The 16,509-nt window shown below is 48.9% G+C and overlaps 1 protein-coding gene across 2 annotated transcripts in view; it reads left to right on the top strand.

Moving 5' to 3' along the window:
- Positions 1-16,509, top strand: part of LOC149336694 (CMP-sialic acid transporter-like) — a 150,968-nt gene that overhangs the window by 120,769 nt on the left and 13,690 nt on the right. The window contains exons 1-5 of one of the 2 annotated variants that reach the window (XM_089553049.1): positions 7,242-7,309; positions 8,617-8,764; positions 12,809-13,055; positions 14,101-14,284; positions 15,896-16,013. In XM_089553049.1, coding sequence (XP_089409175.1) covers positions 8,728-8,764; positions 12,809-13,055; positions 14,101-14,284; positions 15,896-16,013 — 586 coding nt within the window. In that variant the 5' untranslated portion in view covers positions 7,242-7,309; positions 8,617-8,727. Of the gene's footprint in view, positions 1-7,241; positions 7,310-8,616; positions 8,765-12,808; positions 13,056-14,100; positions 14,285-15,895; positions 16,014-16,509 lie in introns of those variants that run through there. The other variant, XM_089553048.1, reaches the window with a different exon arrangement.

Below are 16,509 nucleotides of genomic sequence, written 5' to 3'. Positions count from 1 at the left end.
TTGCCATACCTCATTTATCGCACCCAAACGGGCATCAATTACCTCTCCCAAATTATTAGACATCGTACGGAATGTTATCATGTCCCGGCATTGTTCTTTCGCTCGATTCATTTGTGGCAGCCGCTAGATATATGTGTTACGCGGAGATCTTATTACCGTCTTGTCCGCCGTGTTATTTGACGGCGGTACGGTGGGAGACAACGCAAGATTTGGGAAGAAAAGAGCTGCTTCCTGATATGCGAACTCCTTCGGCGTGAAATGTAGGGCGAGCCGGATTCTTTTGGCATGATCTTTAATTTGCCTCCTGTTTTCCATGCGTCTGGAAGTCCTCCAGAGGGCTCTGTTGTCCTTTCTTGAGCCCAAGCCACTGAACCAGCCAGTCAGCCAGTTACGTGCCAGTTGCTTTTGATGGCGGAGAGCCTGAAATGATTGTCGGTTGACCGCTACTTTATTTGAACATCCTCAGGGTGCCGAGTAGCCTGTGTATCTACGCCGCGGCACCCAAAGAGGTCTAAAAAACTTTTTTTAGAGCGCAGCTCTTTGGCGTCCGTTCCTGGGTTTCGCGTCGGCGTCGGCCTCGTAACCAGCTCCGCCCCCAATGTCACGCTTTTCAATTGGTCGAAATGCTCGTGACGTCACAGTGCGCGAATTTCAAATGGGGCCAATTGTACTTTGGCTAGTAACCATGCAACCAATCAAAGGGATCGTATAGTGATGCTGCAACTAAGTTGGACTGAGTTCAGTTAATTGCTTAATTAATCAATTAGCCTAATTAATATAGAGGAGAATGAAGATGTCAGAAGAAAAGAAAAGAAAGACGCGCGCCGCAGCGACAACAGCGTCCGCGGAAGGAGACGCTGCTGAAAAAAACAGATAAGTACGAAGCCGCGTCCCTCCACCACCACCACGCACTTCCCCACTCAGTAAGACGTTGCTCGTTTCATATACGTTGTGTCGAACATCCTAGACAGTTCCAACAATTGACAGGTTAATGACAGAACACGATGGATAGAAATACAATAATATAAATATGAAAGCCTAATTAACCTTTCTAGTTAGACCGCATAAATCAATAAAACCGAGAACGAAATTGGTCGAGTTGGGGAATCGAACCAGGGTCTCCGGAGTGCGATACGAGCACGCTAGCCACTCCGTAATGCCAGCTGAATGGTTTGGAATGAACAAAGGCGCGTCTAGCTAATACGGCGTCTTCGTTCACTCCCATCTTCCCCCTTTCCCTTACGACGAGGTGCAGGTGTCCACCCAGATATGCGAGACAGATACATTTCCTTTCCTCAAAAAATAAATTTACCGTCCGGCAAGGCGTACAGCCGAATTGGCGATGGCGTTCTGTGGACTACCTGGCAGCGTTGCAAGACGCTGTCACGTTCCACTCTTGCGAAGCTTAACATGTTAACCACACATCAGTAACACACGCAGACAGCCAATGGACGCGTCATTCGCTGGGAGCACTTGATTCATCATTCACAACCACATTCTTAACGTACGCTCCCTTGCCGCACATGCCAAGGACGTACACCACGATCACATTCTGCGCCATTCCTCTGTACTTTGCTTTGCTGAAATCTGGACGGATCCCGAAGAGCCTCTCGAAATCATAGATTTCCTATACTGCTGTGGTGCTCGCAGAGACCACAACAGAGCGGCGGGAGTCGCTATCTACTTGCGCACAGGTCTCTCTGCAATACCAGTCGAAATGTTTGGCACGTCACATGAAGTTGGCGAACTGTGCGCCGCAAAGTTGCCCAACGGCTTGCTGGTAGTAGCTGCCTACTTCGCCCCTACCGCACTCACGAAAGACGTCGTGCACTTCCTGCAACTCGCATTAACCGTCCATCGATCCACACCGATGTTAGTAGTGGGGGACTTTAATGTTGACATAAAGACAAACAGCAATTTCCTAACACTTATGCGGGAGAACATCCCGTTCCTCTCGCTCGTAACGCGTCCCACGGCTGTGACAACCTCGCGAGGCACTTGTATAGATCTCGTCTTTGAGAATCAAGCATTGGTGTACCAAGTCGAACATATATCAGTCTATTTCTCCAACCACAAAGCTTCCTTCATGACTGTCAAGAACCGTTAGTGGAGTCTTTGTTAAAGGAATACGTGTGAAAAATAAAAAAAAATTCTGTGATAGCGCATACATGTGTTGCTCGATTCCTTTGCCTCAATCTATCGAAAAGGTGAAGCAGCTTATTTGCTGCGCTCAAATTTCGCATTAGGAAGTAACGTAATCGTCGGTAATTTTTTTAAACCACCCTGGCGGCGCCACGGTACAGTCGATCGCACTAGAATCAACAAATTAAAAAAAAAACCGAATACGCATTTAAAAAAAGAAAAGAAATAAATCAGTACTCTTATCAATAAATTACTCATTCTTCGTGGATCCTCCGTTGTGCTTTACTGCGAGAGGTTTTGTACGCCGTTTTAATCAGACTGATTTGAAATAGCCTCCGTGTCCCTTTTAAGCCATGGCCAGCCCTAAACCGCCAGCGCGCGCCAATCCCCAGAACAAACGAAGATGGCGAAGAAGATGGATAGCCGTGCCGTCGAATTGTGCGCTCATAGCCCCATTGCTACCGATGCCTCGCAGGATCATGAAAAGGCAAGTGTGGACATTTTTTCACCTACACTGGGACGGTCCTTTCCTCTCCGTCTTCCTGACTTCCCTCCAATTTATCTGGCCGAATTATTAGCACGTAAATTAGATCCTACCGTTTCCCAAGTCATGGTTATGGCGGGCTCTCTATCTGTGTGCTCTCCATTACCACCGTCCACTGAGTCACGGGTATTACTCGTCTTTAGGCAGCTGATCTCGCTCCATCTAAATTCGGTGCGGTTGCTTTGGGTACCGGATCACGTGGGCATTCAGTTAAATGAGGTTGCAGATTCCTTAGCAAGGGCCTCTCTCTGCGGCCCAATAATAGCTGTCCTGCCAACCTGTGCAGTGGGTTTCGCAGTTACACATTATTTCAGGAATTTCCAGCCTCGGTGCTTACGTCACCTCTCGAATAGCAGCATCTTCTGCATCCTTGGAGTAGCAAAGACTGGCGCTCGCACAGACTAGAGGTCTCTTTCACGCATTTGTGATGCCGGGTTCCTAAGCTAAATTTCTACCTTCATAGATCTGGCCTGGCGATTTCTCCACTATGCCCGTTTTGTGCCGAGCCTGAGGCGGTGGATCACTACATGCTGTTCTGCCGCCGCTTCTCTTCTTTGAGGAGGCGCCTATTAGAAATTCCGTTTCACCACCTAGGTCTGCCTGTGTCCACTGCGGTTGTTCTTTCCTTTGGCGCTTCTTCGCTTGGACGAAGCAACAGAAGTGCCCGCTGTGCTGTACAAAATTTTCTTCTAGAAACAATGCGACTCCCATGCTAATTTTAATTTTATTTTTTGCAATTTATTTTGATTTTTGATTTTCTAATATTTATTTTATTGAAATTTATTTATTTATATTATTTTATTATTTAAATTAATTATTTAAATTAATTATTTATATTATTTATTTTATTTTATTTTCTCTCTTTCAGTCAGTGCAAAGTTGAACCATTACATGCCCTGCATTCGAGTTTGCACATAAAGCCATCGTCCCGTCTTCGATCTCCCAGCTAACAGGTCAGATCCCCTGTCGTTGATTTGTCCAATCTGTCAGCCTATACCCTATTAAAGCGAAAGCCTTTCATACCTCATCGTTGTCGACAGGAGGCTGTCAGCAGAAGCTTGTCAGCAGAGGTGTCACGCTTTTGACGGGTGTTCACCGAGATATGTGAGACAGTTACTGCGTGATTTCTTTTCCTCAAATACAATATTCATTTTCTTTATTACGGCCCCTCTTTCTTCTTTCACTCCCACTTCCTCCCTTCCTGTACGGTGCGGTTCAGGTGTCCACCGAGATGACAGAGAATTACTGCGCCATTTCCTTTCCTCAAAAAGCGTTGCGTTCAAAGGGCATCGCGCCGAACGGTTGGTGGCGTTCCGTGTACTCCCTGGCAGCGCTACAACACGCTGTCGTTCCACTCCTAAAGGCGAAGCTTAAGCGTCATTAATTAGCAGTTAATTAGTATTAATTATTCAGTGATTAGCCATTAAATTAGTAATTTGCCATCACTTAGTAAATAGTACTTAATTATGTGTGACGTCATCCAGTGTTGATGTCACCAGTACCGCAGAGGCAGTCATGGTGGTGCGGAAAACGCTTTCGTCTCTATGCACTTTAGACAGTGTCCCTTGAATTTTTTACTCCTTTTCCTCCTCTACAAAAGCTCCTCTTTCCAGCAGTTCACCGCCTGTGTCTTGGCCACTCCCCCGTAGTGGGTGTGTGCCATCTTATTTGAGGCCAACCAACCAACTATAATGCGCTGTTGAAATTTCGAGTCCCGGGAAGGTTTCGCACGATGGACAAAGTAAGACTTGAGCGACCGGTACCGCGAGTATGAGCGCATGCTACGCGAAACGATGTACAGTGGGAGAAGAATGGATGGAACTGCGTTTACCGAGTTGCTGCCCAGCAGCATACGGGGAGAGTTGAGTATATAAGTTCTGTATGTACTACATATAGGAGCGAGCATATGAACATATATAGGGACCTATGTATGCCCATATAGGATGGGACATATGAGCATATATAGGTACCCCCTTGGTTAAAAGAACACAGCGAGTTTGTTTCTGGTCCGCACCATGTGGCTTGTAATGCATCCGTAGCGATCTAATTCTCCCTGAAGTTAAAAATATTTTCGATACTAACCCCTTCAACGGGTATGGCTTCTACTAACGTTACAGGAGCCCCACAACACGGCTTACAAGCAAACCCCCCGAGCTCTAAACTTTTGACAACGCCCTCCTAAACGCCGTGGCATTTAGGTTCGTCTGGGCGCGTTCCGGTCAATAGGCGGTTTATTTTGCACTGATAGCATTATACAAAAATCTCAGCATATGTTTTAACCGAAACCAACACGTTCATTTGCGGGCCGAAAATACTGTTACCAGCATAAGCGAGAAAATGTGGCCGGGATATAAGCTGGCGGCATCACACTTAGCCAAAGGGGGTTGGGTAGTCTGAAGGATTTTTTCCTGCACAATTCGTTGTAGTGAAGTGCTTTTGTTTCGGGGCCTTTCGCCATCTTTCTCGGACTCACTAGCCTCGTGAGAGCTACGGAGGCACGCCACTGCAGCACCTTTCACTTAAGTGGTTCTAGGCCAGTCAGGCTTAACCGACACCGTCCACAGCCTAGTCCGATCGAGTGCAGAAAGAGAGACTTTATTTGATGATATCGCATTGCTAAACATACCCTGCCCCGCATTCACCGTTACTACCCTAACCGCCGCGGTGGCTCAGTGGCTATGGTGCTCGGCTGCTGGCCCGAAAGACGCGGGTTCGATCCCGGCCGCGGCGTCTGAATTTCTTTGGAGGAGAAATTCGAGGCCCGTGTACTGTGCGATGTCAGTGCACGTTAAAGAACCCCAGGTGGTCGAAATTTCCGGAGCCCTCCACTACGGCGTCTCTCATAGCCTTTGTCGCTTTGGGACGTTAAACCCCATAAACCAAACCAACCAAACCTTTCAAATTATACGCCTCAGGCGCTATAAATAAATCAGGGGGCACTTTGACTGTCTAAAGTGCGTAGAGGCGAAAGCGTTTTCCGCACCACTTTGCCTATGTGACACTGGAGACGTCACCACTGGATGACGTCACACATAATTGATGGCGAAGTAATGGCAAATTACTAATTAGTAACTCATTACTGATTAATGACTATACACTAATTAACTGCTAATTAATGACGCTTAAGCTTCGCCTTTAGGAGTGGAACGCGACAGCGTGTTGTAGCGCTGCCAGGGAGTCCACGGAACGCCACCAACCGTTCGGCGCGATGCCTTGCCCACGGCCGCTCGATCGTGCCTTGCCCTTTGAAGGCGACGCTTTTTGAGGAAAGGAAATTACGTAGTAATTCTGTCATCTCGATGTACACCCGAACCGCACCGTAAAGGAAGGTAGGAACGCCACCACCCATTCGGCGCGGTGCGTTGCCCTTTGAACGCAATGCTTTTTGAGGAAAGGAAATGGCGCAGTAATTCTCTGTCATCTCGGTGGACACCCGAACCTCACCGTAAAGGAAGGGAGGAACGCCACCACCAATTCGGCGCGATGTCTTGCCCCTTGAACGCAACGCTTTTCGAGGAAAGGAAATGGCGCAGTAATTCTCTGTCATCTCGGTGGACACCCGAACATCACCGTAAAGGAAGGGAGGAACGCCACCACCAATTCGGCGCGATGTCTTGCCCTTTGAACGCAACGCTTTTTGAGGAAAGGAAATTCTCTGTCATCTCGGTGGACACCCGAACGGCACCCTACAGGAAGGGAGGAGGTGGGAGTGAAAGAAGAAAGAGAAAGAGGGGCCGTAATGAAACTGAAAATTGTATTTGAGGAAAGGAAATTACGCAGTAACTGCCTCGCATATCTCGATGGACACCCGTGAAAATTCAGGGGGCACTTCGGCTCTCTAAAGTGCTGCAAGGGGAAAGCGTTTCCTGGCACACTGTTTGATTTATTTACTTTTACTTTGTGGCTCAGTGGCTACGGCACTCGGCTGCTGGCCCGAAAGACGCGGGTTCGATCCCGGCCGCGGCGGCTGAATTTCTATGAAGGCGAAATTCTAGAGGCCCGTGTGCTGTGCGATGTCAGTGCACGTTAAAGAACCCCAGGTGGTCGAAATTTCCGGAGCCCTTCACTACGGCGTCCCTCATAGCCTCAGTTGCTTTGGGACGTTAAACCCCAATAAACCAAACCAAACTTTGTCATATTTTTTTTTCGCTTCTTTTCTTATTTTTATTGTTTTTATTTTCATATCTTATTTTATTTTGTTTTATTTTTTGTTTATTTTCTTATTTTTATTTTTCCTTTTCTTGACTTTATTCCTTTTATTTTATTTATGAAACCCATGCATTCAGTAGATGCGCCTTTATTCATGCTCGAACCTTGAGCCTTCGTGGCGGAGTGGTAGTGTCTCCGCCCTGGTGCGCCCTGGTGCGATCGCCCTGGTGCGATCCCCATCCTCGACGCAGTTTCTTTTTAAGCAGTGACGCCGAAAGGCGGGCAAATCTGCCGACGCGTCTGTCGACACTTCTGCCGACGCGTCCGTCGACAGGGCTGCCGACGCGTCTGCTAACGACAGTATGAGACATTAAAGGCTGTCGCCTTAATACTCGCGGCGTGAACCCGTCGCAGTGGTTCACTCGCGAGTTCGACTGCCGAGCCCGAGGACGCTGATTCAATCCCGGCCGTGGGGTGCGTTTCGACGGAGGTTGGTTTATGGTTTAAGGGGTTTAACGTCCCAAAGTGACTCAGGCTATGAAGGGCACCGTACGTGTGAAGGAGCCGGGACGCCATAGTGAAGGGCTCCGGAAATTTCTACCACCTGGGGTTCTTTTATGTGCACTGACATCGCACAGTACACTGGCCACTAGAATCTCGCCTTCATCGAAATTCGACCGCCGCGATCGGGACGAACCCGTGTCTTCCGGGTCAGCAGCCGAGCGCCATAACCACTGCACCACCACGGCGGCCGGAATCCACAATACGCCCATGTGGTGTGCGATGTCAACACACATAAGTGGTCGAATCCGGAACCCTTCACTAGTAAGCCTTTTTCTTTGATCCCTTTTCCGTCATTTATCCCACAGTGCACTCCCGTCCTCTGTCCACCGGAAAGTGACGTAGTTACAACGCCTATCTATTTCCGATAACCAATAGCTAGGGAATGTAGGCGGGCGCGTTTTTTCGGGAGGCGAAACGCGCAAGGCGCCCGTGTGCTGTGCGATGTCAGTGCACCTGAAAGATCCCCAGGTGGTCAAAATCATTCCGGAGCCCTCCACTATGTTATTACTTTCTCTCTTCTTTCACTACCACCTTCCTCCCTTCTCTTACGGCGCGGTTCAAGTATCCATCAAAGATTTAACTCGCTGAGCTGGAGTACCCGGGTTCGAACCCGACTGCGGCAAAATTATTCCGGAGACCTCCACTACGGCACCTCTTCCTTCCTTCTTTCACTCCCATCTTCCTACCGTCCCTTACGGCGCGGTTCGAGTGTCCACCGAGATATGTTGGACAGTTACAGCGTCATTTCCTTTCCTCAAAACAAATTTTATACATTTAAGGCACTCGTCTACTGAGCCGGTGTACCCGAGTTCGAACCCGACCGCGGCGGCCGCGTTTCGATGGAAGCGAAACGCGAAATGTGCCCGTGTGCTGCGCGATGTCAGCTCACCTTAAAGATCGCTAGGTGGTCGAAATTATTCCGGAGCGCTCCAATGCGGCAGCTCTCTCCTCTTTCACTCGTACCTTCTTCCTTTCCCTTAATGCGCGTGTGGTGTGTCCACCAAGGAGCGAGACAGCTACCGCGCCTTTCATTTCCTAATAACCGATCAACGACCAAGAAGTGGCAGTTACTCTCATTTCCTTTCCTTAAAACAAATTTTCATTTTCATGCAAAAGACATTCGCGTACTGTACGGTGCCTGTGCACGTTAAAGGACCCTTCCCTAGTTACTGTTCCGTTTCTTTCCTCATAACCACCTTGTCCCACTCTTTCTGCAGATCCCAGCGGACGAGGAGCCCTGCGAGCCCTCGTCCTTGCAGCGGAAGGCGACGTCGCTACGGTTAGCCCTGCTGCTGTCCGCCGCCACCACATTCACGGACGTCGGCAAGATGGTGTTCAGCTACTCCCTCCGCTACCGAAACCGAGGTGGGTCATCGAGAAACTGAGGCCGATTTGCCGCGAGGGTGCGCTGCAGGATAACTTTTAACGTAGCAGAATGAAAAGAACCATAGGACCTGAGCACGAGAGCGGCGGCTATTTTAGCCAGGAATGGTAGGAAAGTTACAGGAAAGAATCTCGAAGACACATTAGAACCGTTTTCGAAATTCTTTTCGGACCGGGACGAATTTTTTTCACCTCAGAAGGTACTGTGAAAGCTACTTCCTTTTCTCCTTCATCTTTATGTCCTTTCATCCATTTCCCCGAGCGAAGGGTTGCAAATCGGTTTCCCCTTCAGGTTAACCTCCCTGCATTTCCTCCTCCTCCTCTGAGTAGCTTTCCCTCGTAGCCTTATTGCTGCTCTTGAACAGATGCTGAGATGCGCGTACCGCCAGCGCCATAGAGTTTCTTACTGTTACTTCGAGGGAAAGCTGGCGGCGCTGCATTTCAGCCAAAATGAACGCTCAAAGCATCATGGGGCGGTGAGCTACTCGGTGCAGGACAGCCGGCATTTTTAGGGAACACAGAGTGGCGTTACTGAGATGTTTTATTCCGAAAACGCTGTTCGTGTGTGCGCAGACGACTCTGGCGCGAACGCACTGTGCAAAAGCCATAGTAGCGAAAACGCAACAGCATGCCACGCTAGTAAAAAGTTTCGCATTTCCGAAATGCCATTAAAAAAACCTTTTAAAGTGTTTAAGCAACAACATTTTTTCTGAAAACATATTTAATTTTAAAAGTGCGCCTGTTAAGCGCAAATTATTAGCCTTTGTAGTGTTCAATACTTGGCCAGTAGGAGAGCAAGCCATCTCTTATTTTGGGCAAACTTTGCATTTACTTGCTTTTCTGCTCATTCGTTGCAATCATTGGGCAGGATATTGAATGTTAGGACATCCTTGATTATCGAACAGCGTTTATTTTTGCATTACTTTTTGGCCAGAAGTTGTGGTTCTGCAGCCGGTAGCTCATCGGCCCATGATGCATTGAGCGCCCATGGTGGCTGAAGTGGTCTTGAGGGGGCTCCACGCAAACTCCCATAGAAGGGGCGCCAGATTTCCCTCTATGTAATCGTAAGAAACTCTATGGCCACCGCTACCACGCGCAGCCACTGAGCATGCGCAGATCGCCCTGACGGCCCCAGATGGCGCCAGGTGTCGGCCAACTGCGCGCACGCCTGCCTGCCGCGGTGGGACCAATCGGCGCGTGCGCACTGGCGGCGTGGTAGCGGTACGCGCTATGCTAAATGTCTCTGCTCGTATGACCAACTTAATGCTTCCTGTCACCGCCCCCAGCCAGTTGCGCCTTAGGCGGTGCGGACTTAGGCGGTGCGGATATACCAACATTACTTTATGTGACCGCCAGCATAGAGAAGGCAAGCTCCCAACTGCTTTGAATGAAGCTGGTTCGTCCAATGCAGTTCATTGCTCTTGCAGCGATGGTCCAGGTACCGCCATCTCGTGTCTGCTGGAGGAACTAGCGTTCTGTCCGCACACTCTTCTGCAGAATATTAAGCATGAAATGCTTTTAGCCCCCGTTGTCGGCAGTGTGGTGACGTCACGCCGAGACCTAGAGCCGTCATCCGGGCACTGAAACCCACTCATCCGGGCACTGAAATCCACTCATCCGGGCACTGAATTCCAGTCATCCGGGCACTGAATTCCAGTCATCCGGGCTCTGAAACGAGAACATCCGGGCACCGTACGAGACTTCACGAGATTTAACGAGACTCTCTAAGCCCTCCTACGCGACCGGCATGCAAGCGCCGGTTGGTCTTCAAAGGAGTCACAAAAAATAACTGCTGCCAGTGCCTTCTCAATGTTTATCAAGATATCAGTCGCTGTGCGTTTGATAATGCACGGAATTATAATTTCCGATTTCTAATAACGCGTGCAAAAAGCACATAAATGCCACGATACACTTCGTTGTCATACGTGATCTCTTAGGGGCTTCGCGCATCGAAGCAAAGCCGCGCAGGCGCACAGGGGCCCGGGGCAGAAGCGCTGCGTTCAAAGGGCAAGGCATCGCGCCGAACGGGTGGTGGCGTTCCTCCCTTCCATTACGGTGTGGTTCGGGTGTCCACCGAGATGGCAGAGAATTACTGCGCCATTTGCTTTCCTCAAAAAACCTTGCGTTCAAATGGCAAGGCATCGCGCTGAACTGGTGGTGGCGTTCCTCCCTTCCTGTACGGTGCGGTTCGGGTGTCCACCGAGATGACATTAGGCCCATAAACATTTCATGCTTACTCTACTCTCGGTTACGGGAGAGGCAGAGATTTTTATTCCTCCAATTGGAACTAGGTGGCGCTACAGTACCGCTGCTGCGCAGCGGTACTGCAGTGGAAGTTAGCAAAAAGCGATCGGAGAATTGGTGGCTGAAAAGCAGAGATGTGACATAAGGTTAGAAGTATAGGAAACCGTAGGTAAAGAAGATGGCGAATCTTAATGAGAATTGACAACACAGTTGAACAAAAATGAAGAAAGAAAAACTGAGCATGGTGGCAATTGCCACCAGCCCGTTTCAAAGGGGGCGCTCCTATCCATCCATCGATCTGTCCATGCGCAATTTTGTTCTGGTTCGTCGTCGCCGCAGACGATGAGCATTTAACGACTAATTGTGATCTAATAAGCTAATTACCTTACCTAAACGCAGTATAAAACAAAACTGATCGTCATATGCCGCCTCTGTGCAGTTAGGACTAGAGATGTGAAGGCCTGAAAAAAACACTGCAATTTTGGAAAAAAAAACGGTTTTTTTTTTCGTTTTTTTCAGACGAGGAAAAATGGAAACATCGAAAATTTCACAATGCAATTTCAAGGTTTCATGATTACTTGCTTTTAGTTCAGGTTTTTCTTTTTGCTTTGAAAACCATTACAGCGTGCATCGTTGAACGACTGGAGAGCAGTCGTCATCGCTGTTGCCAGGTAGTGCTTTTAAATTGTTCGTGCTGCGAGTACGCGGATTGAAGGCCAGGCCACATATAAACATATAAGATCCAGGCTTAACTTAAAAACATACTAATACTTGAACTCACGGCTAAAGTAGAATAAAATGGCTGCAAATTCTACAGCGCGCTACACACATGGCATAAATAACATAGGCTGCTGTGCACGTAAGCGGTTTCAGCCAAATACAAGCCTAGCTTCTTGATTTCCAACGCAGCAGAGTACAGGACATCTGCAGGAATTTGGTCCAGGACAGGGGTCTTCAGCGAAGCACATGGCCCCACCTAGCTGGTGGCAAGACCTTTGCACCAACCAGCCGCTAACTTCTCTGGCTTGCCGACTGCTGCAGATATCACCATCATCCGCCAGCTGCGAACGAAACTGGTCCCGCTTCGGAAACGTCCATACAAGGATTCGCAACAGGCTTTCAGGGGAACGCGTTCAAAAGCATGTGCAGTCGAACCTAGCTGTGGACGCAGCTTCAATCCATGCTGCTGCGCGTAGTGCCGCATCCAGCTACAGTGACTCTGAGTCCGATATGGAGTGACTTATAGATCAGTTTTCATGTTCCCTTTCTTAGTGCAATAGAACAAGAAGTTCATTCCACAAACATGACATTTATATCTCCATATTCGCCTGTAGTGCTAATCATTATTTATCTTCTCGGTGCAATAGAACAAGAAGTTCGTTTCACATTATGACATCTATCACCGCATATTCGAGTGAACTTCAAAGCATTATTATTGATCGTTGTGCAGTTGCAAATAAATCTGTTCTTGTCACGTTTTACAAAATTTCTAATTTTTCATGAAAAAAACCCTGAAAAAAAACGGTTTTTTTCATGCCATTCAAAATTTCTTGAATGGCATGTTAGGACGATAATTTTTTTTTGTTTTTCGATTTTCTCTGAGCGACGCAACGGTCGACGGTGAGCATGTATGCATCGCATGCATCTACTTTATGCGCTTGTGTATGCCGATTTGCCTTAATTTTGCTTATTTTCGTTTTCAACCTGTGCCCTTCCTGTTATGGGATTGGCAGTATGTGCAAATGTAAATATATTTAGTGTCCGTTACGTCGGCGCCCGCAGGCCGGTACCCGCTGAAGCAGACGCTGGTGGTGGCGCTGACCGAGGCGTTCAAGTGCCTGCTCGTGACTGGCGTGCACGGGGCCACGAGCGGCTCTCTGCGCATGCGCCCTTCGCTCAAGTTCCTGATCCCCTCGGTCATCTACATGCTCACCAACAACATCTTCTTCTACGCGCTGCACTACGTCACGCCCGCCGTCTGGCTCGTGTTCGTCCAGTGCAGGATATTCCTCACGCTCTTCGTCTACAAGTGAGCAGGATTCTCATAATCTTATCACTTCTGAGGCAGTTGTTGAAGTAAAAGCACGCAGCATCAGTGCCAAATCCCAAATAAAATTTTATTGCGAGAACAGGAGATATACGCATCAGCTCATTTGAAAGTTTAGTTTATGGGGTTTAACGTCCCAAAGCGACTAAGGCTATGAGAGACGCCGTAGTAGAGGGCTCCGGAAATTTCGACCACCTGGGGTTCTTTAACGTTCACTGACATCGCACAGTACACGGGCCTCTAGAATTTCTCCTCCAAAGAAATTCTAGCCGCCGCGGCCGGGATCGAACCCGCGTCTTTTGGGTCAGCAGCCGAGCACCATAACCGCTGAGCCACCGCGGCGGCAGCTCATTTGAAAGAAAAAAAGGAAGAGCTAAGGAAACTTCACACACATACAATATATTCGTGTGAAGCTAGTACAACAGAGGACAAACTCAAGAGAGGAACATGGACCAGGCTCTTTGTCCCGTGTTTGTTCCTTGCGTTCATCAAATGTGGAGCCAACTTGGTACAACGAAAAGAACCAAGTAATGCAGGAGCAAGGTTTGACTCCATACAGATAACATGTATTTTAAATCACTTGCCAATAAGCTAATAAAAAACCCAAAGCGTTGCTTGACGTTGGAGATAGCCATGGTGGAGTCGCGCGCTGGAACTAGTGCTCTGGCTGTGCAATGTAGACGGCTGATTGAATCTGATTATTCTTATGATCAACGTCGACAGTGAACGTTGGCGAATAGTAGAGCGAGGAAGTGTGCGAACATTGAAGCAGAAACCGAAGAACGAGAGGCTCGTCTTCAGCCGGTTCAGCCGGGTTTAACCCCAGCCATTTTTTTTATCTTTGCTTCTTTGAACACCAATACGTTGCTGCCTAACATACAATCAGACACTTGTGATATTCCCATGGCAGATTTCTATTCTTTTCTTAACCTCTCTACATAAACCGCCAAACGCACGTGCGCGCACACACACACACGAAATCAATCCTCAGCATCAGGTAAGAAAGTCCCTCTTGTGGGTGTCGCAGGTACCACTTCGGGAACCCGGTGACGCCAGCGCAGTGGACGGCCGGCGTCCTCATCCTGCTGGCTGTGGTGGGCAGCCAAGCGGACTGCCTCGTCACCGAGGGGCGCTCCTCGGACATCCTGATGGCCATCATGCTGGCGCTGGCGTGCGGAACCCTCTCCACCACGTCGGCCGTCTACACGGAGGTGTGTACACGCACGAGCTCGCACGTTCACCATTTCGTCTCATGGGGAAACTCACACGCCGTTATTTACCGTAGCTTAATCACGTTTAACATATTTAACCAACTGGAGCAGGAAGCTAGGTTGATGGCGGCAGTAACATAAAACTGATGTCATCCCTCCCGACTCACGCGATCCTTTCCTGAACGAGAAAGGAATGTAGCCGGGTTCAGCTGCACCCACCGCGGTGGCGCTCGGCTACCGAGCCGGAGTACCCGGGTTCGAACTCGGTCGTGGCAGCCGCGTTTCGATGGAGGCGAAACGTAAAAGGAGCCCGTGTGCTGTGCGATGTCAGTGCACGTTAAAGGTGGTCGAAGTTATTCCGAAGACCTTCATCAAGGCACCTCTTTCTCTTCTTTCTTTCACTCCCACCTTCCTCCCTTACCTTACAGTGCTGTTCCACAGAGGTGTGAGACAACCACATTTCCTGTCCTCAAAAAAAAAGACACAATTTTCAATTTTTTCAGCTGCTGTAATTGTGGATTGTTAAAACGTTTATTTGGGGCCTGCAGTTGCTGAAAAAATTAATTGTTAAGAAAGGAAGTGGCTCGGGAACTGTCTCACATATCTCGGTGGACACCTCAACTGCGCCGTAAGGGAAGGAAGGAAGGTGGGAGTGAAAGAAGAAAGAGAGGAAGAGGTGCCGTGACGGAGGGCTCCAGAATAATTTCAACCACCTAGGAATATTTTTAATTGATTGACAACTTTATCTCAAAAGGGAAGGAGGCAGCGAAGGAGGGAGAGATGTCCTAGGCTGGGTAGGCCTCCGCTACCCTCTGAGCCCAATCTAGGATCTTTTCCTGGAGATCAGGCGCTGCGCTGCGTAGGGCAGTCTAGGGGGGAGTGACGAACACAGCCCCCCAAATGATGTGGTCGAGGCTGGCTGTGGCCGGGCATAAATGACAAGCTCAGTAGGGATAGATCAGGTGAGTAAGGTGGATGAGGTGGCGGCAGGTGGTAGAGGGAAATGTGAGTCTGAAGTTTACGTACACTGACATCGCACAGCGCCTTTTGCGTTCCGCCTACACCGAAATGCGGCCGCTGCGGTCACGTTCGAACTCGGGTACTCCGGCTCAGTAGCCGAGCGCTCTAGCCACTCAGCTACCGCGGTACGAATTCTCTTTGCTTAACTTACTTTTTTGCGCATGCGTTGTCTGGTGGAGCGTGAGGACTTGAAAGTCGGTCTTACTGCGCATACGCAGTGTTGGGTCGGACGCCGTGCTTTGCCGAAACGTCGCACCAACCGCTACCGATGTACAGGTGCCGTCAAAAGTAAATGGAAGGCAATATTAACGAAAAAATTTAATCATTGCCCCCCTAATTCATGCATCGTTGAATACATATGTGCAACCTAATTTTGATTGTGCGAATTGCACTGTGCATCAACAAACATGGACTATGATGCTATAGATTTAAAGAAGTTAAATGTTTTTGCCAAAGCCGCCTTCCATTTACTTTTGACGGCGAGTGTACAATAACTTGAGGAGTTCGGATGAAAACTTGCCGTGTCAACTGTTCTGCCGTAAGTGTGACCTTTAAGCGCGTTGATGCCACTGTTGTCTGCGTGTTCCGCAGTACTACTACAAGAACGACAGCCGCTCCATCTGGGAACAGCAGAGCCAGATATACTTCGGCAGTGCGCTCTTCTCGGCCGTGGCCAGCACAATCTCCGAGGAACCATTCTTCAACAGTGGTAAGCACGTTGCCCCCTGGTCACTGCGCTGTACCAGCCTGCACGGCGTTGTAATCTTGGGGAAGGCCGCGTCGGAACATTCTCGCAATCCGTTGTCGGCAGCCATAGCGACGATGATCGCAGCCCGATTATGGACACAATTCTTGAAAACATACTGCGAGGGGTGTTCAAATCAAACCGGAACTTCGTCTTTCACAGCAGTAAAACGTGCTAAGACGCGAGAAATAGGTTTGGCTCCACTAGTGTTCCAATGCCAACAGCGTAGAAAGCTTTACCAGTTCGGCGTAGCCATGATCGTACAGTTTACTACACCTCGTCATCACAACTGAAATGGTGGCCCCCGGGAACTCTGTCATTGGCTGAAAGAATGGAGGAAGGAAAGGACTCTGGAGAGGCAGTTACTTCGCATTTTCTGAAACCGCTCCCCCCTGCTCCCCTCCCCTATTTGGGCGCCATCTTGGCACGCTTGCGCATGCTCAGCAGACAATGTATCAGA

Source organism: Amblyomma mixtum, chromosome 7 (assembly GCF_055824585.1).
Source record: "Amblyomma mixtum isolate Tamu chromosome 7, ASM5582458v1, whole genome shotgun sequence".
Classification (NCBI taxonomy): domain Eukaryota; kingdom Metazoa; phylum Arthropoda; class Arachnida; order Ixodida; family Ixodidae; genus Amblyomma; species Amblyomma mixtum.
The sequence above is the reverse complement of the archived record's forward strand: the minus strand, read 5'-3'. Positions and strand labels throughout refer to the sequence as shown.